The sequence below is a fragment of the Lacerta agilis genome, chromosome 16 (genome assembly GCF_009819535.1).
Source record: "Lacerta agilis isolate rLacAgi1 chromosome 16, rLacAgi1.pri, whole genome shotgun sequence".
In the NCBI taxonomy this organism is placed as follows: domain Eukaryota; kingdom Metazoa; phylum Chordata; class Lepidosauria; order Squamata; family Lacertidae; genus Lacerta; species Lacerta agilis.
The window spans coordinates 21,569,643-21,587,967 of NC_046327.1; the positions used below are offsets into that span (position 1 = coordinate 21,569,643).

The following is an 18,325-nucleotide window of genomic DNA, read 5'->3' on the forward strand; positions in this document are numbered from 1 at the left end:
TGTTAACGAAATAAACAACAACAAACAAACCATCTAAAATATAGACTTGTCGAAATCATCTGAATGAAACAAATATGTATAAAATTCAAAATTATTTTGGATATTTTATTCTGCTTCCGCTCATTATAGAGATGGGAAGAACTATGCAGGGATCTGAAACTTCACCCTTACCACTGCCGGAATATTTATTTTATTTGTTTTACACACACACACACACACACACACACACACACACACACACACACCATCCTTCATTATCAAATTCAAGGGCGATTTTACAAAATATATTGAAATAGCATATTCTAAAACAACAATAACTCAAGTACAAGAATCATAGTAGAAAAATATAAGCAGCATTACTAAGAGCAAGGTATTAAAAACTGCAAGTACTTGATGAAAGGAAAAAGTCTTTCACAGACACTGCTAGGCATTGTTTCTTTTTGTTTTCCAATGTATTTATCAGCTGCTAAGCAGTTTCTTTTGGGTTTCAAATGTATTTCTTATCAATAAAAAAATTCGGTGCCACGCAAGCAATTTTTTATTCTGAAAGTGTGGCTCAGAGAAAAAAGCTTGAGAACCGCTGAGTAAGGTCACAACCAGGTGCTCAGTGGTCTTAGTCTTCACACTTATTCTTTACTTACTTCACCACCAACCAAAGCCAGTGCAGTCTGCATACATGGAGAGGGAAACTGGACAGCTAAACCGCTGCTGTTCAGCCAAGGGGTGGCAACTGGTGTTTCAGCTCCTGAAGTGGGAGGGAAAAGACACAGCAGGTCTATGTGATAAAGCCAAGACTATTTATTTTACTGAATGCAGGATGATCTACTAAGGTTCAACATCTTGGAATGATGCTGAACAGGCCAAGCTTGCAACCTGGGTGGCATCCCTCACACTACTAGATTAGGGAATGCCCCAGAGCCAAGAACAGTGGGGCTGCCTGAAGAGTGATGGGAGAAGGTCCTCTAGAAAAGTTGAGCCCAGGAACACACCATTCAGCTTTGCATTCTCTTATTCTCGCGCTTTCTCTCACCTGGGCTCTGAAAGGTCTGGTGATGTTATATAACAAACTTCCCCAACCTGGTGCCCTTCCAAGTGTTTTCTGGACTACAACTTCCATCATATCCCTAGCCATTGGCCACGCTGGCAGCGCTGACAGGAGTTGTGCCTCAATATATTTGGCAGGCAAAAAAATGTAAAAGGTAAAGGACCCCTTGATGGTTAAGTCCAGTCAAAGGCAACTATGGGGTTGCGGCGCTCATCTTGCTTTCAGGCAGAGGGAGCCGGCGTTTGCCCACAGACAGCTTTCCGGGTCATGTGGCCAGCATGACTAAACCACTTCTGGGGCAACAGGACACCATGACGGAAACCAGAGCGCACGGAAACGCCATTTACCTTCCTGCCACAGCAGTACCTATTTATCTACTTGCACTGGCATGCTTTCAAACTGCTAGGTTTGCAGGAGCTGGGACAGAGCAATGGGAGTTCACTCCGTCGTGGGGATTCAAACAGCCAACCTTCTGATCAGCAAGCCCAAGAGGCTCAGTGGTTTAGATCACAGCACCACCCGTGTCCCTGATTTGGCAGGCACCAGGTTAGGGAAGGCTATTCTAGAAAACAGACACCTGCACACAACTGAATACATCATTCACACAAAGTGCATGGTTCACAGCACCCTCTAGGAGATGAAAACATTAAATGCGCTAGAGGCTAAACAAGGTAAAAAAGCAGCTTATGGATTTTCGTGACATTTGAGCCTATGAAGCTGACTTATATGAAGACAGGACACTGGCCCATCTAGACATGTACCGCCTGCTCTGGCTGGAAGCAGCTGCCCTGCAAAGTCTCAAGCAGGGGTCTTTCCCAGCCATTTGTATCACAGGTCTTTTTAAGTGGAGATGGAGCCTGGGCCACCATGCGGTCAAAACATGTGCTACAGCCCTTCCCTTCCCATGTCAAGACTTCCAAGACCAGCCAACTGGATAAGAGAATAACAGTGACCAATACATACCCCAGAGGTACTTCATTATTTGTCCATCAGAAAGTTGCAGAGCCACAGCTTTTGTCTTTGGGTTGCAACACAGGCTGATGACATCGCCATCCACAGTCACAGGTGAGCTATGAAAGGTGCACAAAAGGGAGGAAGCTGACTGTGCTATGCTCAACCTGAGACCAGTCATTTTTGCATAACTGACTAAGGGACTAGAAGGGGAATGCAGGTTTCGGAAACCCAAACCACACTCTGAACTGTTCCGTCAAAGTGATCCTAACAAAGCAATAATTCCCGCCCTCCCCAATAATTTTTATTGGTTTTCATGTAAATACAAGAACAACATATAACTACAGTAACTCGTCCAGTGGTACATTCATATTAAGTTTCATCTGCAGTACACAGTACACAAGCAATGTGTTTATTGTACACAAGCAATGTGCTATCTACTCAAGTATCCTCTCCCCAGAGATTCTTGTATTGTGGGTGGAATAAAGGTGTATTCTGTCACATTTATAAAGGAAAAGAAAAGAAGCCAAGTCTCATCAACTGCCTTTAATTATCCTTCTGTGGTGAGTAAGGCATTCTGATAGGGTCACAGTCCAAATATTATTTAACCAGATTTCAATGGGGATTTCTGTAATTTAACTAGCAAAGTCTACAAAACCCCTAAGACAATCCCAGTCTCTAGCCTTCAGCGCCATTTTAACATAGATGGCTAAAATGCACCAGATGCGTCAAGGTTTCAGTGTACATGTTTGTGGAGCTGGTGTGGCACAGTGGATAAGTGATGGATTTGGATTAGGAGGAACCCAGTTTAGCCACAAACCACATAGGGTGGCCTTGGGTAAGTGACAATTTTTCTGTCTAGCCTATTTGACAGAGCAATACTGTGTGTGTGTGTGTGTGTGTGTGTGTGTGTATATATATATTCCAAGAAATATATACCATGGTCAAGAAAGGCAGCAAGCACCATGAACAATCTCACAAGGACTCTTACTCCCAGGGTTTTCTAACACCCACTATCAATGCACCTTAACTGGTTGTACAGCTGCAATACTGCTCTTTCTGGGCATCAGAACACACAGATGGGCGACTGGGAGAACAAAAAAATACACAAGGATTGGCATTCCACAGTTACTGGGGCTTAAACAGCCAAAGCCTCTGCAACAGCTGAACCAGCCAGTCAGATCCAAAAGGGCACAAAGGAGGAAGCCTTGCCTTAGCATTCCAGAACCAAGCAAAGGAATTTCGGAAATTAACACAGCACACATAATACACTTTTCAGTACCAGATATCAATGCTTCCCTCCTCTGCCGACGAGGACAGATTCAGATGGTGAATGGAGGTGTGAACTGGGAGGTACCCCTGGCTAGCAGCCAGGAACAGGTCATCTTGCAACCAGGTGACAAGGCGAAGCCACAGTGGATTTTTCCCGTCTCTGTTGTCGCCAAGGTCAAATCTGCAACAGTTTTCAAAAAGAAGATAGAGAAGAAATTGTTTGTGTACTTCATTAATTGGGAGCATTAACCACCCCCACCTCTGCACAATTCAAACCCTTTCTAAAATACACCCAGGCGACACGGCATAGAGAATGGACAATATTATTCTCAGTATTATTTGGAGGAATCGCCTATTAGCCCGAGGTAACCAGTTCTGGCAAGTCAGAAGGCAAGCAGAGGAAGAGGGTCTTCTACGGATTCTGCAAACGCTTTTGTTGCGTATGTGCACCCCAAGTTAGCTTTGGAGAGCTAAGAAGAAGAAGAAGGGTTTGGATTTGATATCCCACTTTATCACTACCCGAAGGAGTCTCAAAGCGGCTAACATTCTCCATTCCCTTCCTCCCCCACAACAAACACTCAGAGGGGTGAGTGGGGCTGAGAGACTTCAAAGAAGTGTGACTAGCCCAAAGAAGGTCAACTAGCAGCTGCATGTGGAGGAGCGGGGATGCGAACCTGGTTCACCAGATTACGAAACTTCCGCTCTTAACCACTACACCACACTGGCACACTAAGGGCTGGTTCACGTGTGTATGTTCCATCACATCATCAAAACAGCTCCATCTCCTCACTTCATTTACCATGCTTTAAAACTGAACCAGTTTACATGTTTACTTTGCCAGCCACCAAGCGGGCAGTAATTGTTTGTTGAGAAATCAAGTGCTTGTGGGAATCAGGTTTGAGGGACACTTTTTTACACGTTACAGTATTCAAGTGCACGCCTAGGTTGTTTCAACTGGTTTATGATCCTGGCTAGTAGCCAGACATGAAGCTATAGTTTTTCTGTTTCATACGTTAAACTATAGCTTGTCTGGCCAGCTTCAAAGTACTGAAACAAAGGGAAGAGAAACATGCTCTCCTAATGCTCATGATTTATGAAGCTGGGGTTGTTATGGTCAAACTGGCTCATAATGTGAAGAACCAGAGAGTTAGCCAAAAATAAAATAAAAGCAATGAGCTTGAGGAATAACTGTATGTGGAATGAGACATTGGGAAGAGGTGAATGCAACCTCCCTGTCTTTCTCTAAAGGATGCCTATGAAAACAATACAGAAAGTCAAGGGAATAGTTACCCTGGTCACCAGAGCTCACCCAGTCAGTAGCTAATACCTTGGTTTTCGAACAGCTTAGTTCATGAACAACTTGGAACTCGAATGCCGCAAACCTGGAAGCAGGTGTTCCGGTTTGCGAACTTTGCCTCAGAAGCCGAACGTCCGGTGCGGCTTCCGATTGGCTGCAGGATGCTCCTGCAGCCAATCGGAAGCTGCGCCTTGGTTTCTGAACGTTTCGGGAGTCGAACGGACTTCCGGAAAGCATTCTGTTCGAAAACCAAGGTACGACTGTGGTTATATGTATTGGTTTCACATTCCTTCAGGAAAAAAATATTCTGCACCAAGTTCAAGTCCCGGTACCTGTATGACTTTTCCAGCCGTGGGACTGCAACTTTGCATCTACTTCCACCAACTGCACCAGTTTTAACTGTGGAGTCTGTGTCTGTCTGGCCATCTGTCAAAAGGCAACAAAGAGAATAGGCTTACTTCAGCATCAGCCTGGGAAGTTTCCTCTGTTCTGTTTTAAATTAAAAGCAGATTGAAAGCCACCATCCCCACCTGGCCTTTTATAATGCAAGGAGTTGAAGCCATGTTTTTGGCGAAGCCACGGGCGTACCTACCTGCTCTATAAATGGAAATCCTGTTGCTAGCATCCAGGACAGCAAGATCCCCACTTCTAGAAGGTTCCATAAGGAAGGCAACTTGATTGACAGAACAGGGGAGCTGGAGCTGATATGTACAAAGAGGTGGAGGGGCCACCGCGTGACGGAAGGCTGTCAACAGCACCTTGTCTTTAAACATAAAGAGGAGAGGGGGAAATTGCTTTAATGGGCATAGCGGCAAAGGCCAAACTCAGCATACGGCCATCATCACAGATTTTTTCATATTAAAATCTAATGCTTTTTAGTGGAGTCTGATCACTTTTTCCAGCGGCCGATCGTTAAGTATAGAGCAATCACATGAGCTAAGTGTATGAACAGGCAGGTCACATGTTCGAATCCTGCCTCCAATCTGAACTCACCGGGTGGATTTGAATAAGCCATTATAATCCTAGAGCCTCAGCCCCATCTGCTGATCATAATACCAAGATACCTTACAGGGCAGGTCAATAACAATACTGAACTTCCTTACAGGATTGTTGTAAAGATTACTGAAACACTCTGTGACATGTGAAGGGCTTTGAACACATAGAAAGTTCTTTACAGTGGTGCTTCGTGAGACGAAATTAATTCGTTCCGCGAGTGCTGTCGTACAGTGGAAATTTAGTCTTGCGAAGCACGGTTGGAGGAAGCGCCACGGTTTGACGGGGGGGGGGGGGAATCGCAAAATGTTTTTGTTTTGTGAGTCGCGGCCATAGAGAAATTCGTCTTGCGAGTCTCCCTTTCGTTAACGAATGCCTTTCGTCTAGCGAGTTTTTCGTCTAGCGAGGCATTCGTCTAGCGAGGCACCACTGTATAGATATTAAGATGTATACTCATCATGCACAGGAGATGAGGAAGAGAATTGTTTTTTTTACTATCTTTATAGATGTTTTGTCAGTTTTGACTGAGTTGCTTTGGAGGATTTCTAGGTTCCTTCAAAATGGCCATTCCCTCATGTTAACAAGCCCTTAATCAGGGCTATGTATACTCCGCAGTTAAAATAATTGTCCTGCATCGAGAAATAACTAAATTTCATGACCTGTTTATATTATGCAAAATTAAGTGAATTTCTATGTATTTGCCTATTTTGCATCATTTATTCTGCTTCTACTAGCTGTGGGGAGGAGCCCTGCACAGGGCCACCTTGGCTACTGTAAACCTGACAGAGCATCTTCTCCATCTTGTGAAATGCTGGGTGGAGTGGGGGAGATAAGGGAATAAATTCAGATTTAGAGTTTGCAAAAGTGTGGCCTAATTCTTTTTGCGCGGACTTCTCAGCAGGTGCAGTCCACCTTAAAAACACACACACACACACACAGCAACCTCGCTCAGTAGAAACGTACCTCCATCAATGACTGCCACACTAGCCAAGTCGCTTGCTCCTTCGCCGCTGCTGCGGTCCGTACTCCACTGCCAATCATAGCAGAGGTAAAGCCACTGCTGGCAGAGGATGTGGAGTCGGTACGGCATCTCTTGGTCCCATGCCAGGGACACAATGGACTGGCTGCCTTCCGAGCAATCAAAATGCAGACTTTGCTTCAGGTACCAATGGTAGTTTCCCGTTGTCCAAAGCTGAACTGCACACAGAACACACAGAACGCAGGACTGTACATTAGACACACCCCAACTTGTAGCAGAACAGACACTTCCCCCCCCCCAAACTCTGAATCTCTCTAGCTTTGAGGTATTAGAATCTCTTCTCTGCCCAGTTGTGTAGCATTCAGCTTAGTTTGAAAACGAACGTTTCCCAAGTGGTGGTAGTCACCACATTCTTTTGGCACAGATGCCTCTTTCTCCGCATCCGATTTTTAAATTTATTTATACTTTTCAAATTTATACATTTCATTAGCTTTACAATCAATGTAACATTTCAAATTTTGACTTCCTTCCCCCCCTTTCTGCAGTTCCTTAAATTTATTTTTTAATATCTTCCGCATATCCACATTCATTTAACTTGCTCATTTAATTATCTACTGTAAATATATACTCTTATGAAACTGCAGGCTATTACAATAATCCTGCTAATGTTTTCATCTGTTTACAATTTATCTGTAAACATTCAATAAAACATTTCCATTCTTTTATTTTAAAAAAAGTTTGTTATCTTGATTTCTTATTCTTCCGGTAAGTTTCGCCATTTCTGCATATTCCATAAGTTTTTGTATGCATTCTTCCTTTACTGGGACTTCTGCTTCTTTCCACTTTTGGGCAAGTAACATTCTTGCTGCTGCTGCTGTAGTAGCAGACATAAATAAATTTCTATACCATTTAGGTAGTCCTGTCCTTCCCACTTTCTCCACATCTCTTTCGCCTGGAGGTTGGCAAGCGGGATGCCAGCACCCATGAGGGAGCGGGGTCAGGATTGGGCTAGGCCCCCTCCAGTTGCTGACCCCTACCCTATATGATTTGGGTTGCATGAAAAGTCTCTCTAGTGCTCTCTCTCTTTTTCTTTTTCTCTCTCTCTGTCCTGAGAGTTTAAATTGTATCTCCTTAATGGCAGCAATCACACATATTGGCGCATGCACGTTTCTGCAGTTTAATCCTCCACATGACTGGAAGCATATAAATGTGAGCAGACAGCCATGCACCAGGGTACTTGATGGAGGCCACACCTGACTCTGTGAGCCAGTCTGAGAAGTTCTGGTACACCAAGAGTCAGATGATGATGCTGTTCTTACCATATGTCTTCGGCTGAGCGGTATCTTCAGTTTTCAGTTCTTCCAACCATACTGCTAATATCATGGAGTCCGAATTCCAGAGAAGCTCATTTACCTAAAGCAACATGGATTGGGGTGTCGTATGAAGCCGGAGCCATTTCCAACAGAATTTATTTTCCCTCAGTCGAGTAGCATCTGCTTCACAATTTAAAACGATGATTTCTAAAGAATTCTAAATCCCTCCAAACGAGGGGAGGGCAAAGAAATCTTCAGATTCAGTTAACTGACTACTACAGTGGTACCTCAGTTTTCGAACATAATCCGTTCCGGAAGTCCGTTTGAGTTCCGAAACATTCAAAAACCGAAAACTGAAAGCGGAAGCCTCAATACGAAAAACTCAAATGGAAGCTGCGTTTCCTGTTCGACTTCTGGGGTGCGTTTGAAAACTGAGGTATTTCCTTCCGAGTTTTCAGCGCTCGAAATGTTCAACTGCAGAGGCATTTGGAAACCAAGGTACCACTGTATTTAGTTTACAAACCATTCAGAAAGAGTCATCCTACCTTGACATGGCCTTTCTGAAAGGGAAGTGTGAATTCACCATGAAGAAGTCCGTTTTTTTCAAAGAACACAACGTCGTGTTTGTTGGCTTTATCTTGTGTGGATGCAATTAAGCTTCCAGAGGGTCTCAACAAATAAAACAAAAGTGTAAGTTAGGACAACAATGTTTCGGATAATTCCTCAAACATACATTTTTATTTTTTTAAAAAAAGATGAAGTAGTGAAACATCTGTCATAAGGGAAGGTGGAAGGTGGAGAAGGGAGACCCTATATATATTTCTGAGAGCTTCTGAGGGTGGAGGTTACTCCTGTGTGTTCTAGAGTACAGCCCCTCAGAACAAAAAGGTCACCATTGAGAACCAATCTTTCCCCTCCAGCACAGCCCCCATCTACAACCACCTGCAGGAACTTTTCCAGAGGGGAGGGTGAAAGCCAATACTACAAATATATACATACAAACTGACATCGCTAGAGTCAGAGAACAGGGCTACCATTTCTCATAGATCTGGGAACTCAACAACAGCAAATCCTGCGCACCAGGTCCATAACCTTGGCCTCTGAGAAATTTATATACGAGGCTTACCCCTTCATTGTTCCTCCATGTCCTGATGTCTGGGATACAAACAAAAGCGTTTGTATCCCAGACATCAGGACTACTGAAATTCTCACTTCTTTCCCCATTCCCCTCCATCTCTTCCAGCCTTTAATTCACGCTTCCTCAAACTCAGCCCTCTAGATGTTTTTCGGCCTACAACTCCCATGATCCCTAGCTAGCAGGACCAGTGGTCAGGAATGGTGGGAATTGTAGTGCTAACGGCACTGCTGTTAAATTCAACTTCAGAAACTTACAAACTACATTTCCCAGGATCCTTTGGGGGAAAGCCACGACTGTTTAAAGTGGTATAATACTGCTTTAAATGTATAGTGCAGATGGGTCTGAAGTGTGTTTCACCAGTGAAGTCACCACCTTAAAAATCCATGGCTGGTGAAGTTTCAATGGGCATATGAGAACACAACGCAAACTCATTACGCACCACAAAACGCAACTATTGCCTACTCACTTCCAGGCCAGTGCTTGTTCTAACCCTGGGACGGGCTCACTTGTAGTCTGCAGAACAAGCTCTCTGCTCCACACTCTGACTTTCCGAGCACCTGTATTTTCAGAGGGGCGGGGGGGAGAGGGGGGGAAAAGAAACATGCGCACAGTATGATTTTTTCCGAATTGTTTTCCAAGCTTCAGGATCTGCAGACTATGTTTCACCAATCAAGTCTCCCAGGGAGCCTTATCAGACAATACAGGTTAATATTACATCTTGAGCAGCTGTGCATTCATTGCTCACAGTCTGTCTGAGGGAGACTTTCCTCTTTTTAAGGAAACTGGTGCAACGCCTATCATTATGACCGTACACATTATGTGTGAGCCCATGCACAGGGACACTATAGGTGTGTTTGCATGTAATATACATGTATGTCCTCTGCACCCATGTTGTCCATATTTATGGGCGTTTATCTACCCAGTATCCCAACTGCAACGCTGCAGCCATGAGAGAAAATAAAAATGATGCACTCAAGGACACCACTGATTATCCCAGTGCCTGGGGTGGGAATAGCTTTGGTGTTTGCTTAACTGTGTATCTTCAGGAATTTATTTAAAGGAAATCTAAAGACTGAGTTTAACATCTGGAAAACATACAGTGGTGCCCTGCTAGACGAATGCCTCATTAGATGAAAAACTGGCTAGACGAAAGGCATTCGCTAGCGAAAGGCTGTCCCGCAAGACGAATTTGTCAATGGGCTTGCCTCGCAAGACGGAAAAAAAAATTCCCGTCAAACCGCTATTTTCCCGTTGGTGCTTCGCAAGACGAAAAATTCGCTATACGACAGCACTCGCAGAACGAATTATTTTCGTCTTGCGAGGCACCACTGTACTAGAATTAGATATTTAGATGGAGTCAAACATTTTAAAAAAACACTTTGTAATTAGATATCAACAGTCTGTTTTCAGATTTGTTAGGTTATAAATCCTTGTGACTTTTGTATAAGACTTTATATATTCTTCTCAGAACTTTGATAATTAATATATGATCAAGAATGTATAACTGACTTGGAGATTATTGTGCGCCGCCAACGTGTTGCATATATTATACTATATAACTGTGTATCAGGCTGTGGACCATTTATGTTAGCCCGATACTTCAACAGGAACCATTTAGAACTGAGATAGCACATTTGCCTATGTCTTCTTGGAGTTCCATCTCTTAAGGAGACATTATGGGTGTGAACAGAGCCTTGAGAAATACTTTAACAATGTATGTTAATAATGGTGATGATGATAAGAGTATTCTTACTTTTAAAAATATGTTTTTTTATCCTTTACTCAAGCAGGTGTTGTGTGTTTTTTTAAAGCAAAAAGCATTTTATTGTTTTGAACTTATACCAACCTGTCTCTGGGCAAACAGCACTCACTGCAAAGTACTGTCCATCTCCTCTCCAGGTAATTCGAGGTCTACGGTCATCCCATGGCAAAGCAGGCAGCACTTCCTGTTAACCGAGACGCAAGAGGTGGGTGGCCATGTGCCATTTACTCCTAGTCCCGCCCCCACCCTGATTGATAGCTTAATTTTCCCACGGATGAGACTGAAAAACCAAGGGCCTGCTCTGATTGGCTGCAATCGCGCGACACAGTAAACCATAGTGAACGACAGTAACAAACCACAAGCTCTGGCTTTACAAACTGTTGTTTGCTTCAACCCCAAACAAACCACGATATGAAACCATTCTTTACTAAGCAATCATGGCTTGTTTGATCAAACTAAACCAAAACCCCCAGGAAGAACATAGTACTAATTTAGGAATTGTGATTTGTTGTTCCATCCTTCAGAGTAAACAAATAGCTCTCGAATGTGCAAACTGGGCCTTTTCTTCAATTCAGTGTGTGAATAGGATTAGAGACCGTCACAACTGAGTGGACATTTCAAACTGGATCGCCTCAGTCCATCGCTCTAACCACTACACCACTACACTACACTAGCTCTGTGATCCTATTTAATGCAGGTATTCCAATAAGAACAATTTATTCAATTAGGGGTGTGTGCCTTTCTTATATACATTATTTTGCCATTGTATACTTTTTATCCTTATACATAACCAATATTTATAATGAATACAGTACCACAGGCTTGGTGCGAGCTGCCTTCTTGCCTTCTGATCCATGAAACTGGGTTTCCTTTTTACCCCAACCAACAGTAATAAACTTTCCTAGAAGTTAACAAATTAGCAGCATTTGTGGTGTGACATTTTAACAATCTGATAAAAATGTATTGCCCACCCCATCAAACTTCACAAGACTTCATTCTCGTTCTCAAAATCTTTTGCAAGCTTTACAAGTCACCATGCCAACCACTTGATATCAACTTCATTGCTGGAGACCAGCAGCAAACCTTAAGAGTTTGTGAAATGTGATATCTCTTAATACTATATCTGCTCTTACAGGGGGCTACACCTCTCCATTCACAAATAAGCTAAAAGCATTTATCACATTTCGGGGACACATTCCAGCCAGGCAAAAATAAACACACAAAAAGGACATGGAGCAGGGCTGCCCAAGGCTAAATAGTTATCTGGAGGGCTGCATGTGGCCCCCAGGCCTGAAGTTCCCCACATCCTGCATTGCAGAATCTGCACTGAACAGGGGGTTGAACTAGGTGTCTTCCCAAGTCGAACCTTGTAACAGCCCAAATGAGCAGCTGGATTCAGTTTTCTGGTGTGGTAATTTCAGTTTTCATTTGGTTCTGCCTATGCATTTTGTTCAATTTTAAAAACTGCCGCCGTGCATTTTTTTGAGCATCCCATATCTGCAGCACCAACTCACCTTCTCCAAAGTCATCTTGGTGGATTTGACTTTCTGTAATAGGTTCAAAGTCCCTTGTCATCAGGATGAGAGTCTGCTGACCTGTGTCACAGTGTGAACAGCAATGGACTTTAAAATCAAGACTTTTCTGCTCTGCCGAGATGAACTAATATAGCTTAACACACCACAGAATTCCAACCCTTCTTCTGTGGCTGTTGGGACAGCACTGCATTCTCTTTTCCTAGACCACTGCTTTACTTATATCGTTAGTATTACATAGTCTTCTCCAGTTCTTACTTGATATTTACCAAATACGGCTGTACTCTTACATGACATTGTCCGATACAGCTTCTGCCCGTGTTTATTTATTATTTGGATTTGGTACATTTCATGCAACCTGCCTAGACATTCTACCACATTAAATGCAACATAAAATTGTATAAATAAAACAAGAAATTTAGGCTAAAACAATGTCTTTCAACAAGCCTTCTAAAAGCTTAAACCCAATTGATAACTGTCTTGGATTTGACTTGATTTTATGTACAGTGGACGGTTGGGTTGCGAACGCGATCTGTGCGGGAAGCGCGTTCCCAACCCGCAGCGTCTGCAACCCACAGTGCCGCGTCTGCATACGCGCGGGTTGTGATTTGGCGCTAGTGCTGAAACCCGGAAGTAACCTGTTCCGGTACTTGTGGGTTTGGCGCGGAGCGCAATCTGAAAACACGTAACCAGCAGCGTTCGCAACCTGAGGTATGACTGTATGTGTTTAGATTTTTAAAAAAATATTTCTATATATGCAGTTTTAACTGTTTTTATATACGTAACTGTTTTATATATGTCAATAAACTTCAAATTGTTTTGATGCCTCATATGAAGTGATTTGTAAGTGAACTAGATAAACAAACAAGTGATTCCCAATATTTTAAAGTCTTCTAAAAATAATATTCAGTTAGCACATGACAAACACATTTAAACTCGAACAGCAAACAAAACAGTAGCAGAATATTAACTTAATAGGTATTATTTCTGTATTGCCATTAAATGTAAAAGGTGACTGCTTTCAGTAGGAGCTTCTGAACCTCACAGACACAGAGACTTTGTGCAGATCTGATGCTGGTTCAAAGAAAACCTGGGCCTGCCAATTGGTTCAGAAACAGGTATGTGCTCCCCATCCCTCTTGCTCTCATCAGAAGTAATTCCCCCCGCCCTAAGTCATACTGATTTAGTGTTACAGGTGCACTGATGCTGACAACTACTAAATGCTAACTAAGCAGGTTTTCTTGTCAAACCAGGGCCTGAAGCCAGGCTTGGAAGTTGGTTTGGTGAAGAAGAGAATCAGGTTCACAGCCAGCACTGGTGAACCTGTAACACTAACCCGGAAAGCGCACAGTTCCCAAGGCCTATTACGGTTTTGCAGTGGGTCAGCGCTATATCATCTTCAAAGGACCACAAGGTAAGGAACGAGGCTGACAGGATTGGCTTTGGAATGTTGCTCCACACCTGTAGCAAGGAGAACGAGCTCTTGGTCAGGACTCCAGCTCATCACAGTTAGACCACTGTCCACACTCCCGACACACTCCAACTGCAAAAAGATTGAAGACTGTTAACTCATGATGCTGCTCCTGTGCCTTTTAACAGCAGCCTGACACAACTTCACAAGGGATTTGACAGTGTCACATAGAGGATAAAGCCAGTAAAGGGTACTAGCCGAGGTTGCGATGTACTCCCTCCGATTACAGAAGCATGCCTCTGAATGTCAGTTGCTGGGAATCACAAGTAGGGAGAAGGATACTGCATTCAGGTCCTGTTTAGAGGCTTCCCATAGGGCACAGCGGTCCAACAGGTGACCTGAGGGCCACGTATGTCCCTTGAGGCCTTTTTTGTGGCCTTCAGCAACATTTGATGCTTCCACAGCCCTTGCGCTGCATTCCCAAAGTCGGTAAACAAGGCGCTGCGCTTTGGGAAGGTGGTGCATGGGCTCTGACAGGATCCTAGCATTTCCTTTTAACCTTCCCAAAGCCTTGTTAGTGCTTTCCCCAGAAAGACCTACATTGGCTCCCAGTACATTTCCAAGCACAATTCAAAGTGTTGGTGCCAACCTTTAAAGCCCTAAATGGCCTCGGCCCAGTATACCTGAAGGAGCGTCTCCACCCCCATCGTTCAGCCCGGACATTGAGGTCCTCCTCCGAGGGCCTTCTGGCCTTTCCCTCACTGCGAGAAGTGAGGTTACAGGGAACAAGGCAGGGGGCCTTCTCAATAGTGGCATCCACTCTGTGGAACGCCCTCCCATCAGATGTCAGGGAGATAAACAACTTTCTGACTTTTAAAAGACATCTGAAGGCAGCCATGTTTAGGGAAGTTTTAAATGTTTGATGTTTTATCATTATTATTATTATTATTATTATTATTATTATTATTATTATTCTGCTGGGAGCTGCCCAAAGTGGCTGGGGAAACCCAGCCAGATGTGCAGTGTATAAATTTATTACTACTACTACTACTACTACTACTAGGACCCTGCCAGAGCCTCGCACCTACTTCCCAAAGCCCAGCACCTGCTTAGGTGTCACTCCCCCCTCCAGCGCAACAGGGCAGTGTGTGGCCTATGAGCTCCATGTTGAAGTACTATTGTGGCCTCCTTGGTATGAAAAGTTGGACTGCCCTGCCACAGGCATCTGGTTGGCTGTGGTGAGAACAGGATTCTGGACTACAATGGGCTTTTGGGCTGATCCTGCAGGGTTCATCAATCTTATGATAAGAAAAATAGAAGGTTAAACCATTACAATCAAGTTCAGATTTGGCGTTTCTCTGTGAAGAGTAGCTGTCCTTGGCTGTTGCTTCTCATTGGATGTATGTGGTAAAATACACCTCAGTGACAATTTACATTTGGCAAACTCCGCCCCCCCTTACATGCAACAGATTTCAAAAAATCCATATACTGCACTAACAAAAAAGAGCAAAGGTTAAAAACTCTGTGGATGCTAATAAGATTAAGGTAAGAGCATTTCAACCATCTATATCACTGGCTAAATGTCATGTTACTTTGGCCCCTCCTGCCATACCTGGTTTGTGTTCAGATTGCACAGTATGACGTCTCCAGTCGCAGTAGCCACACAGACAAATTCCTGATCAGGCAAATCCTCAATGCCCACAATGAACCCGCTTCCATCTTCTGGTAGAAAACCCTCAGCTAGCAAAGAAACTTCATTTATGACCTTTAAAACAGAGACAAGCACCCGCTATAATGCAAACACATTGATCTATCATGTGAGTTGGCTCTTAGCGGAAGACCACTACCAACATATGCGTTAAACTGCAGTTATTTGCTGGTGCTTCTGCAAACTGCTGGAATCATCCTAGCAAAATGCATGTTCGTCTGGCATAAACATCTACAAAAATATGTGGATATATTTTGATTAGCCTTTTACTAGGTTTCTGTGCAATGGCTTAGCATCCAACACACTGGGAAATTGTAGAGTGCCTCTTTACTGATTGTTTTGAGATGCTGGTGTTCATGGGTTAATTGTTTTTATATTAATTGCTGTGATGAATTTAAATTCTGTTGTACTTGATGAAATGTATATTACCCTGTACACCTTGAGGTTGAAGGGCACACTACACATAATAAAAATAAAAAATAAAAAGCAGTGGCTTGCAGACTTGTTTTCTTAAGAATCTTGAAGTCCTTTGGAAATCGGTCAGGGGTTCCTTACTGAGAAGATCAGTAACAGCATAGAAAATTTAGTGAAAAATACTATAACTAAAACATTCCCTGCAAAGTGCAGTCATGGGAGAACAGTGAGCAAATTCTGGTGCACTTTTGGCTCATGAACATAGCAAAACCTAACAAGGCTGGTCAGCAACAATCAGCAAGACCTGGAAAGATGTTCTAGTATGTATCCCAGAATCCTTTGCAATATGCAGAGGTTCTGTAGCAGAGGCACAGAAATGATCCTTCAGCAGACACACCAACATGGCATGCATTTCCTGGGAGCAGGAAATCGAAAGACTGCCACCTTGAACGTTTTAGTGTTAATCTACACACTTCTGCAAATATATATATATATATATATATATATCCACATACAATTTGAATAAAGTCTTTATTAAAAATTATCCGCATGCTTTCTGTCTTGCAAAATTAACTCAAGAATCTACAGTACCCAAACATTTTTTAATGGCAGAAATTAAGTCAGTATGGAGTAGTGAATAAAATACATTGTTGAAAGCATACACAGGCTCAATTCCTTCCTTTCTAAGTATTTTATGCCCAAATATTCACATCATTAGGCCTCACCCTATGAAAAGCCAAGGGCTCACTATGGAGAAGCGGCAAAAATAGTCAGCAATGGACTGTTGCTAGGCAGGCCATTCTGAGAATGCAAAAACCATAATTGACATGTGCTATATCTCACCTCTTGTGTGGCAGGATCCACTTCCACAATTCCATACTCTGTACTGATTAATAACGTCCCCTTGTCTGCACGGAGAGAGAAGCCTTGAGGAGTTCCAACAGTCCGGACTGGCTGGCATTCCCAAGTTCTCAGCAATTTTAGATTTCTCATGCTGTCTTCAGTAAATACAACTGAAAAGGGGTAAAAAGGAATTGCTCTTCTCACCCTAAAGACCAAATCAAAGTAACGGACTGCACCTAAATAAAAAGGAGAGAGAAGCATGCGTTGAAAAATGTTAATTCTTGAACACGAATATCTGAAGCAGTGTCGGGAAACTAAAATTGGGAGTGCTTCCAGACAGGGGGCTTTATATGATTGTAACCAGGGCCGGATTTAGGTCTGATGAGGCCCTAAGCTACTGAAGGTAATGGGGCCCTTTATATGTCCAGCTGTCCTTTGTCAACAACAAATTGCCGCTGTTTTTTTGTGTTGAATATATGCTATATGGTAATTTATTGACCTAAAGCCATTTGTACATAACAAAATACGTATGTATTTTATCAAAGTACATCCAGTTTTTTCCCTTTAAATTTTTTTGGGGCCCCCAAGAGAGTGGGGGCCTAAGCTATAGCTTGTTTAGCTTATACATAAATCCGGCACTGGTTGTAACAAACAGATCAGTCGGAAAAGACTTGTTTTAACTTGCTTGCACGAGGAGTACAGATCCCACAGTAAACACCCGTCTTGAAACACCCATTATTAGAACTGTCACTGTACCATGATGACCAATAAAAACAAAATGGGGGGGCGATGGAGGACTATTTTGCAACCAAGGGCCCTGTCATTCCGCCCACCACCTATTAGTAAGGTGATAATTCGCAAAAACCAGACTCCTCAGCTGTGGGAGAAGAGAGGTCACCCCTAACCTCTGGGGTTCAGGCGGCCACCGTGCGCTCACCTTACAACAAGCGGCTCCCAACTGCCCGCGTGCAATTTCGCCAGAGACGCAGCCCGCCTGCCATATTCAAGCCACTGTACGGGCAGAGCGAGGGGGTCGAGCATGCTCAGTGAGATCACGAAGCCGAACCGGAAGAGAGCGGCTCTGCGCATGCTCGGCGGCATTCTGAAGCCGAACCAAGTGAGGGCAGCGCTGCTAAGCCAAGCCGTAGAAATCTCATCCTGCCCATTATATTCAAGGAAGCATTGTGGTTACTTAAGGATCAGTCCAGCCTTCAGCGACTTGCCTACCCTTTCACCAGACTTTAGTTCCCGCCCGGGAGTGGGTTCTTTTCATTGAAGAGAAACCGCTTAGGGTATTAAGAGTGATCTTGCGTGGTTTGTTTTGTTTTTTAAAGGGCATCGTAAGAAAGAAAAGTGGAATCCTGAAATCAGTAACTCAGCTAATAACGCTTTATCGCACAGCACTGTGTATCTGAAGAAGTGTGCATGCACACGAAAGCTCATACCAAGAACAAACTCAGTTGGTCTCTAAGGTGCTACTGGAAAGAATTTCCTATTTTGTTTCCACTGGATTATAGTTTGCCAGTATTAAATAGCGGATAATTAGACGCAACTAGCTAAGTTGTGCTAGCCAAGTTGCTGAAAGAAACGAGCATGTCGTTTTTTGTTCTTGCAAGAATAATAAATAAATGACTCATGAATCTGAGCTTCCAAATTAAAGGGCTTAC

General features: G+C 43.3%; 1 protein-coding gene across 1 annotated transcript in view; it reads right to left on the bottom strand.

Moving 5' to 3' along the window:
* Positions 1 to 16,890, bottom strand: part of ELP1 (elongator complex protein 1) — a 38,681-nt gene extending 21,791 nt beyond the window's left edge. The window contains exons 1-15 of the mRNA XM_033172751.1: positions 16,659 to 16,890; positions 15,306 to 15,458; positions 13,744 to 13,825; positions 12,265 to 12,345; positions 11,566 to 11,651; positions 10,835 to 10,934; positions 9,455 to 9,545; positions 8,396 to 8,519; positions 7,857 to 7,950; positions 6,522 to 6,755; positions 5,158 to 5,328; positions 4,898 to 4,991; positions 3,279 to 3,449; positions 2,009 to 2,115; positions 642 to 745 (exon numbers count right to left, since the gene is read on the bottom strand). Of these exons, the coding sequence (XP_033028642.1) occupies positions 642 to 745; positions 2,009 to 2,115; positions 3,279 to 3,449; positions 4,898 to 4,991; positions 5,158 to 5,328; positions 6,522 to 6,755; positions 7,857 to 7,950; positions 8,396 to 8,519; positions 9,455 to 9,545; positions 10,835 to 10,934; positions 11,566 to 11,651; positions 12,265 to 12,345; positions 13,744 to 13,825; positions 15,306 to 15,458; positions 16,659 to 16,808 (1,842 nt within the window). The 5' untranslated portion in view covers positions 16,809 to 16,890. The remainder of the gene's footprint in view (positions 1 to 641; positions 746 to 2,008; positions 2,116 to 3,278; positions 3,450 to 4,897; positions 4,992 to 5,157; positions 5,329 to 6,521; positions 6,756 to 7,856; positions 7,951 to 8,395; positions 8,520 to 9,454; positions 9,546 to 10,834; positions 10,935 to 11,565; positions 11,652 to 12,264; positions 12,346 to 13,743; positions 13,826 to 15,305; positions 15,459 to 16,658) is intronic.
* Between the last annotated feature and the right edge of the window lie 1,435 nt (positions 16,891 to 18,325).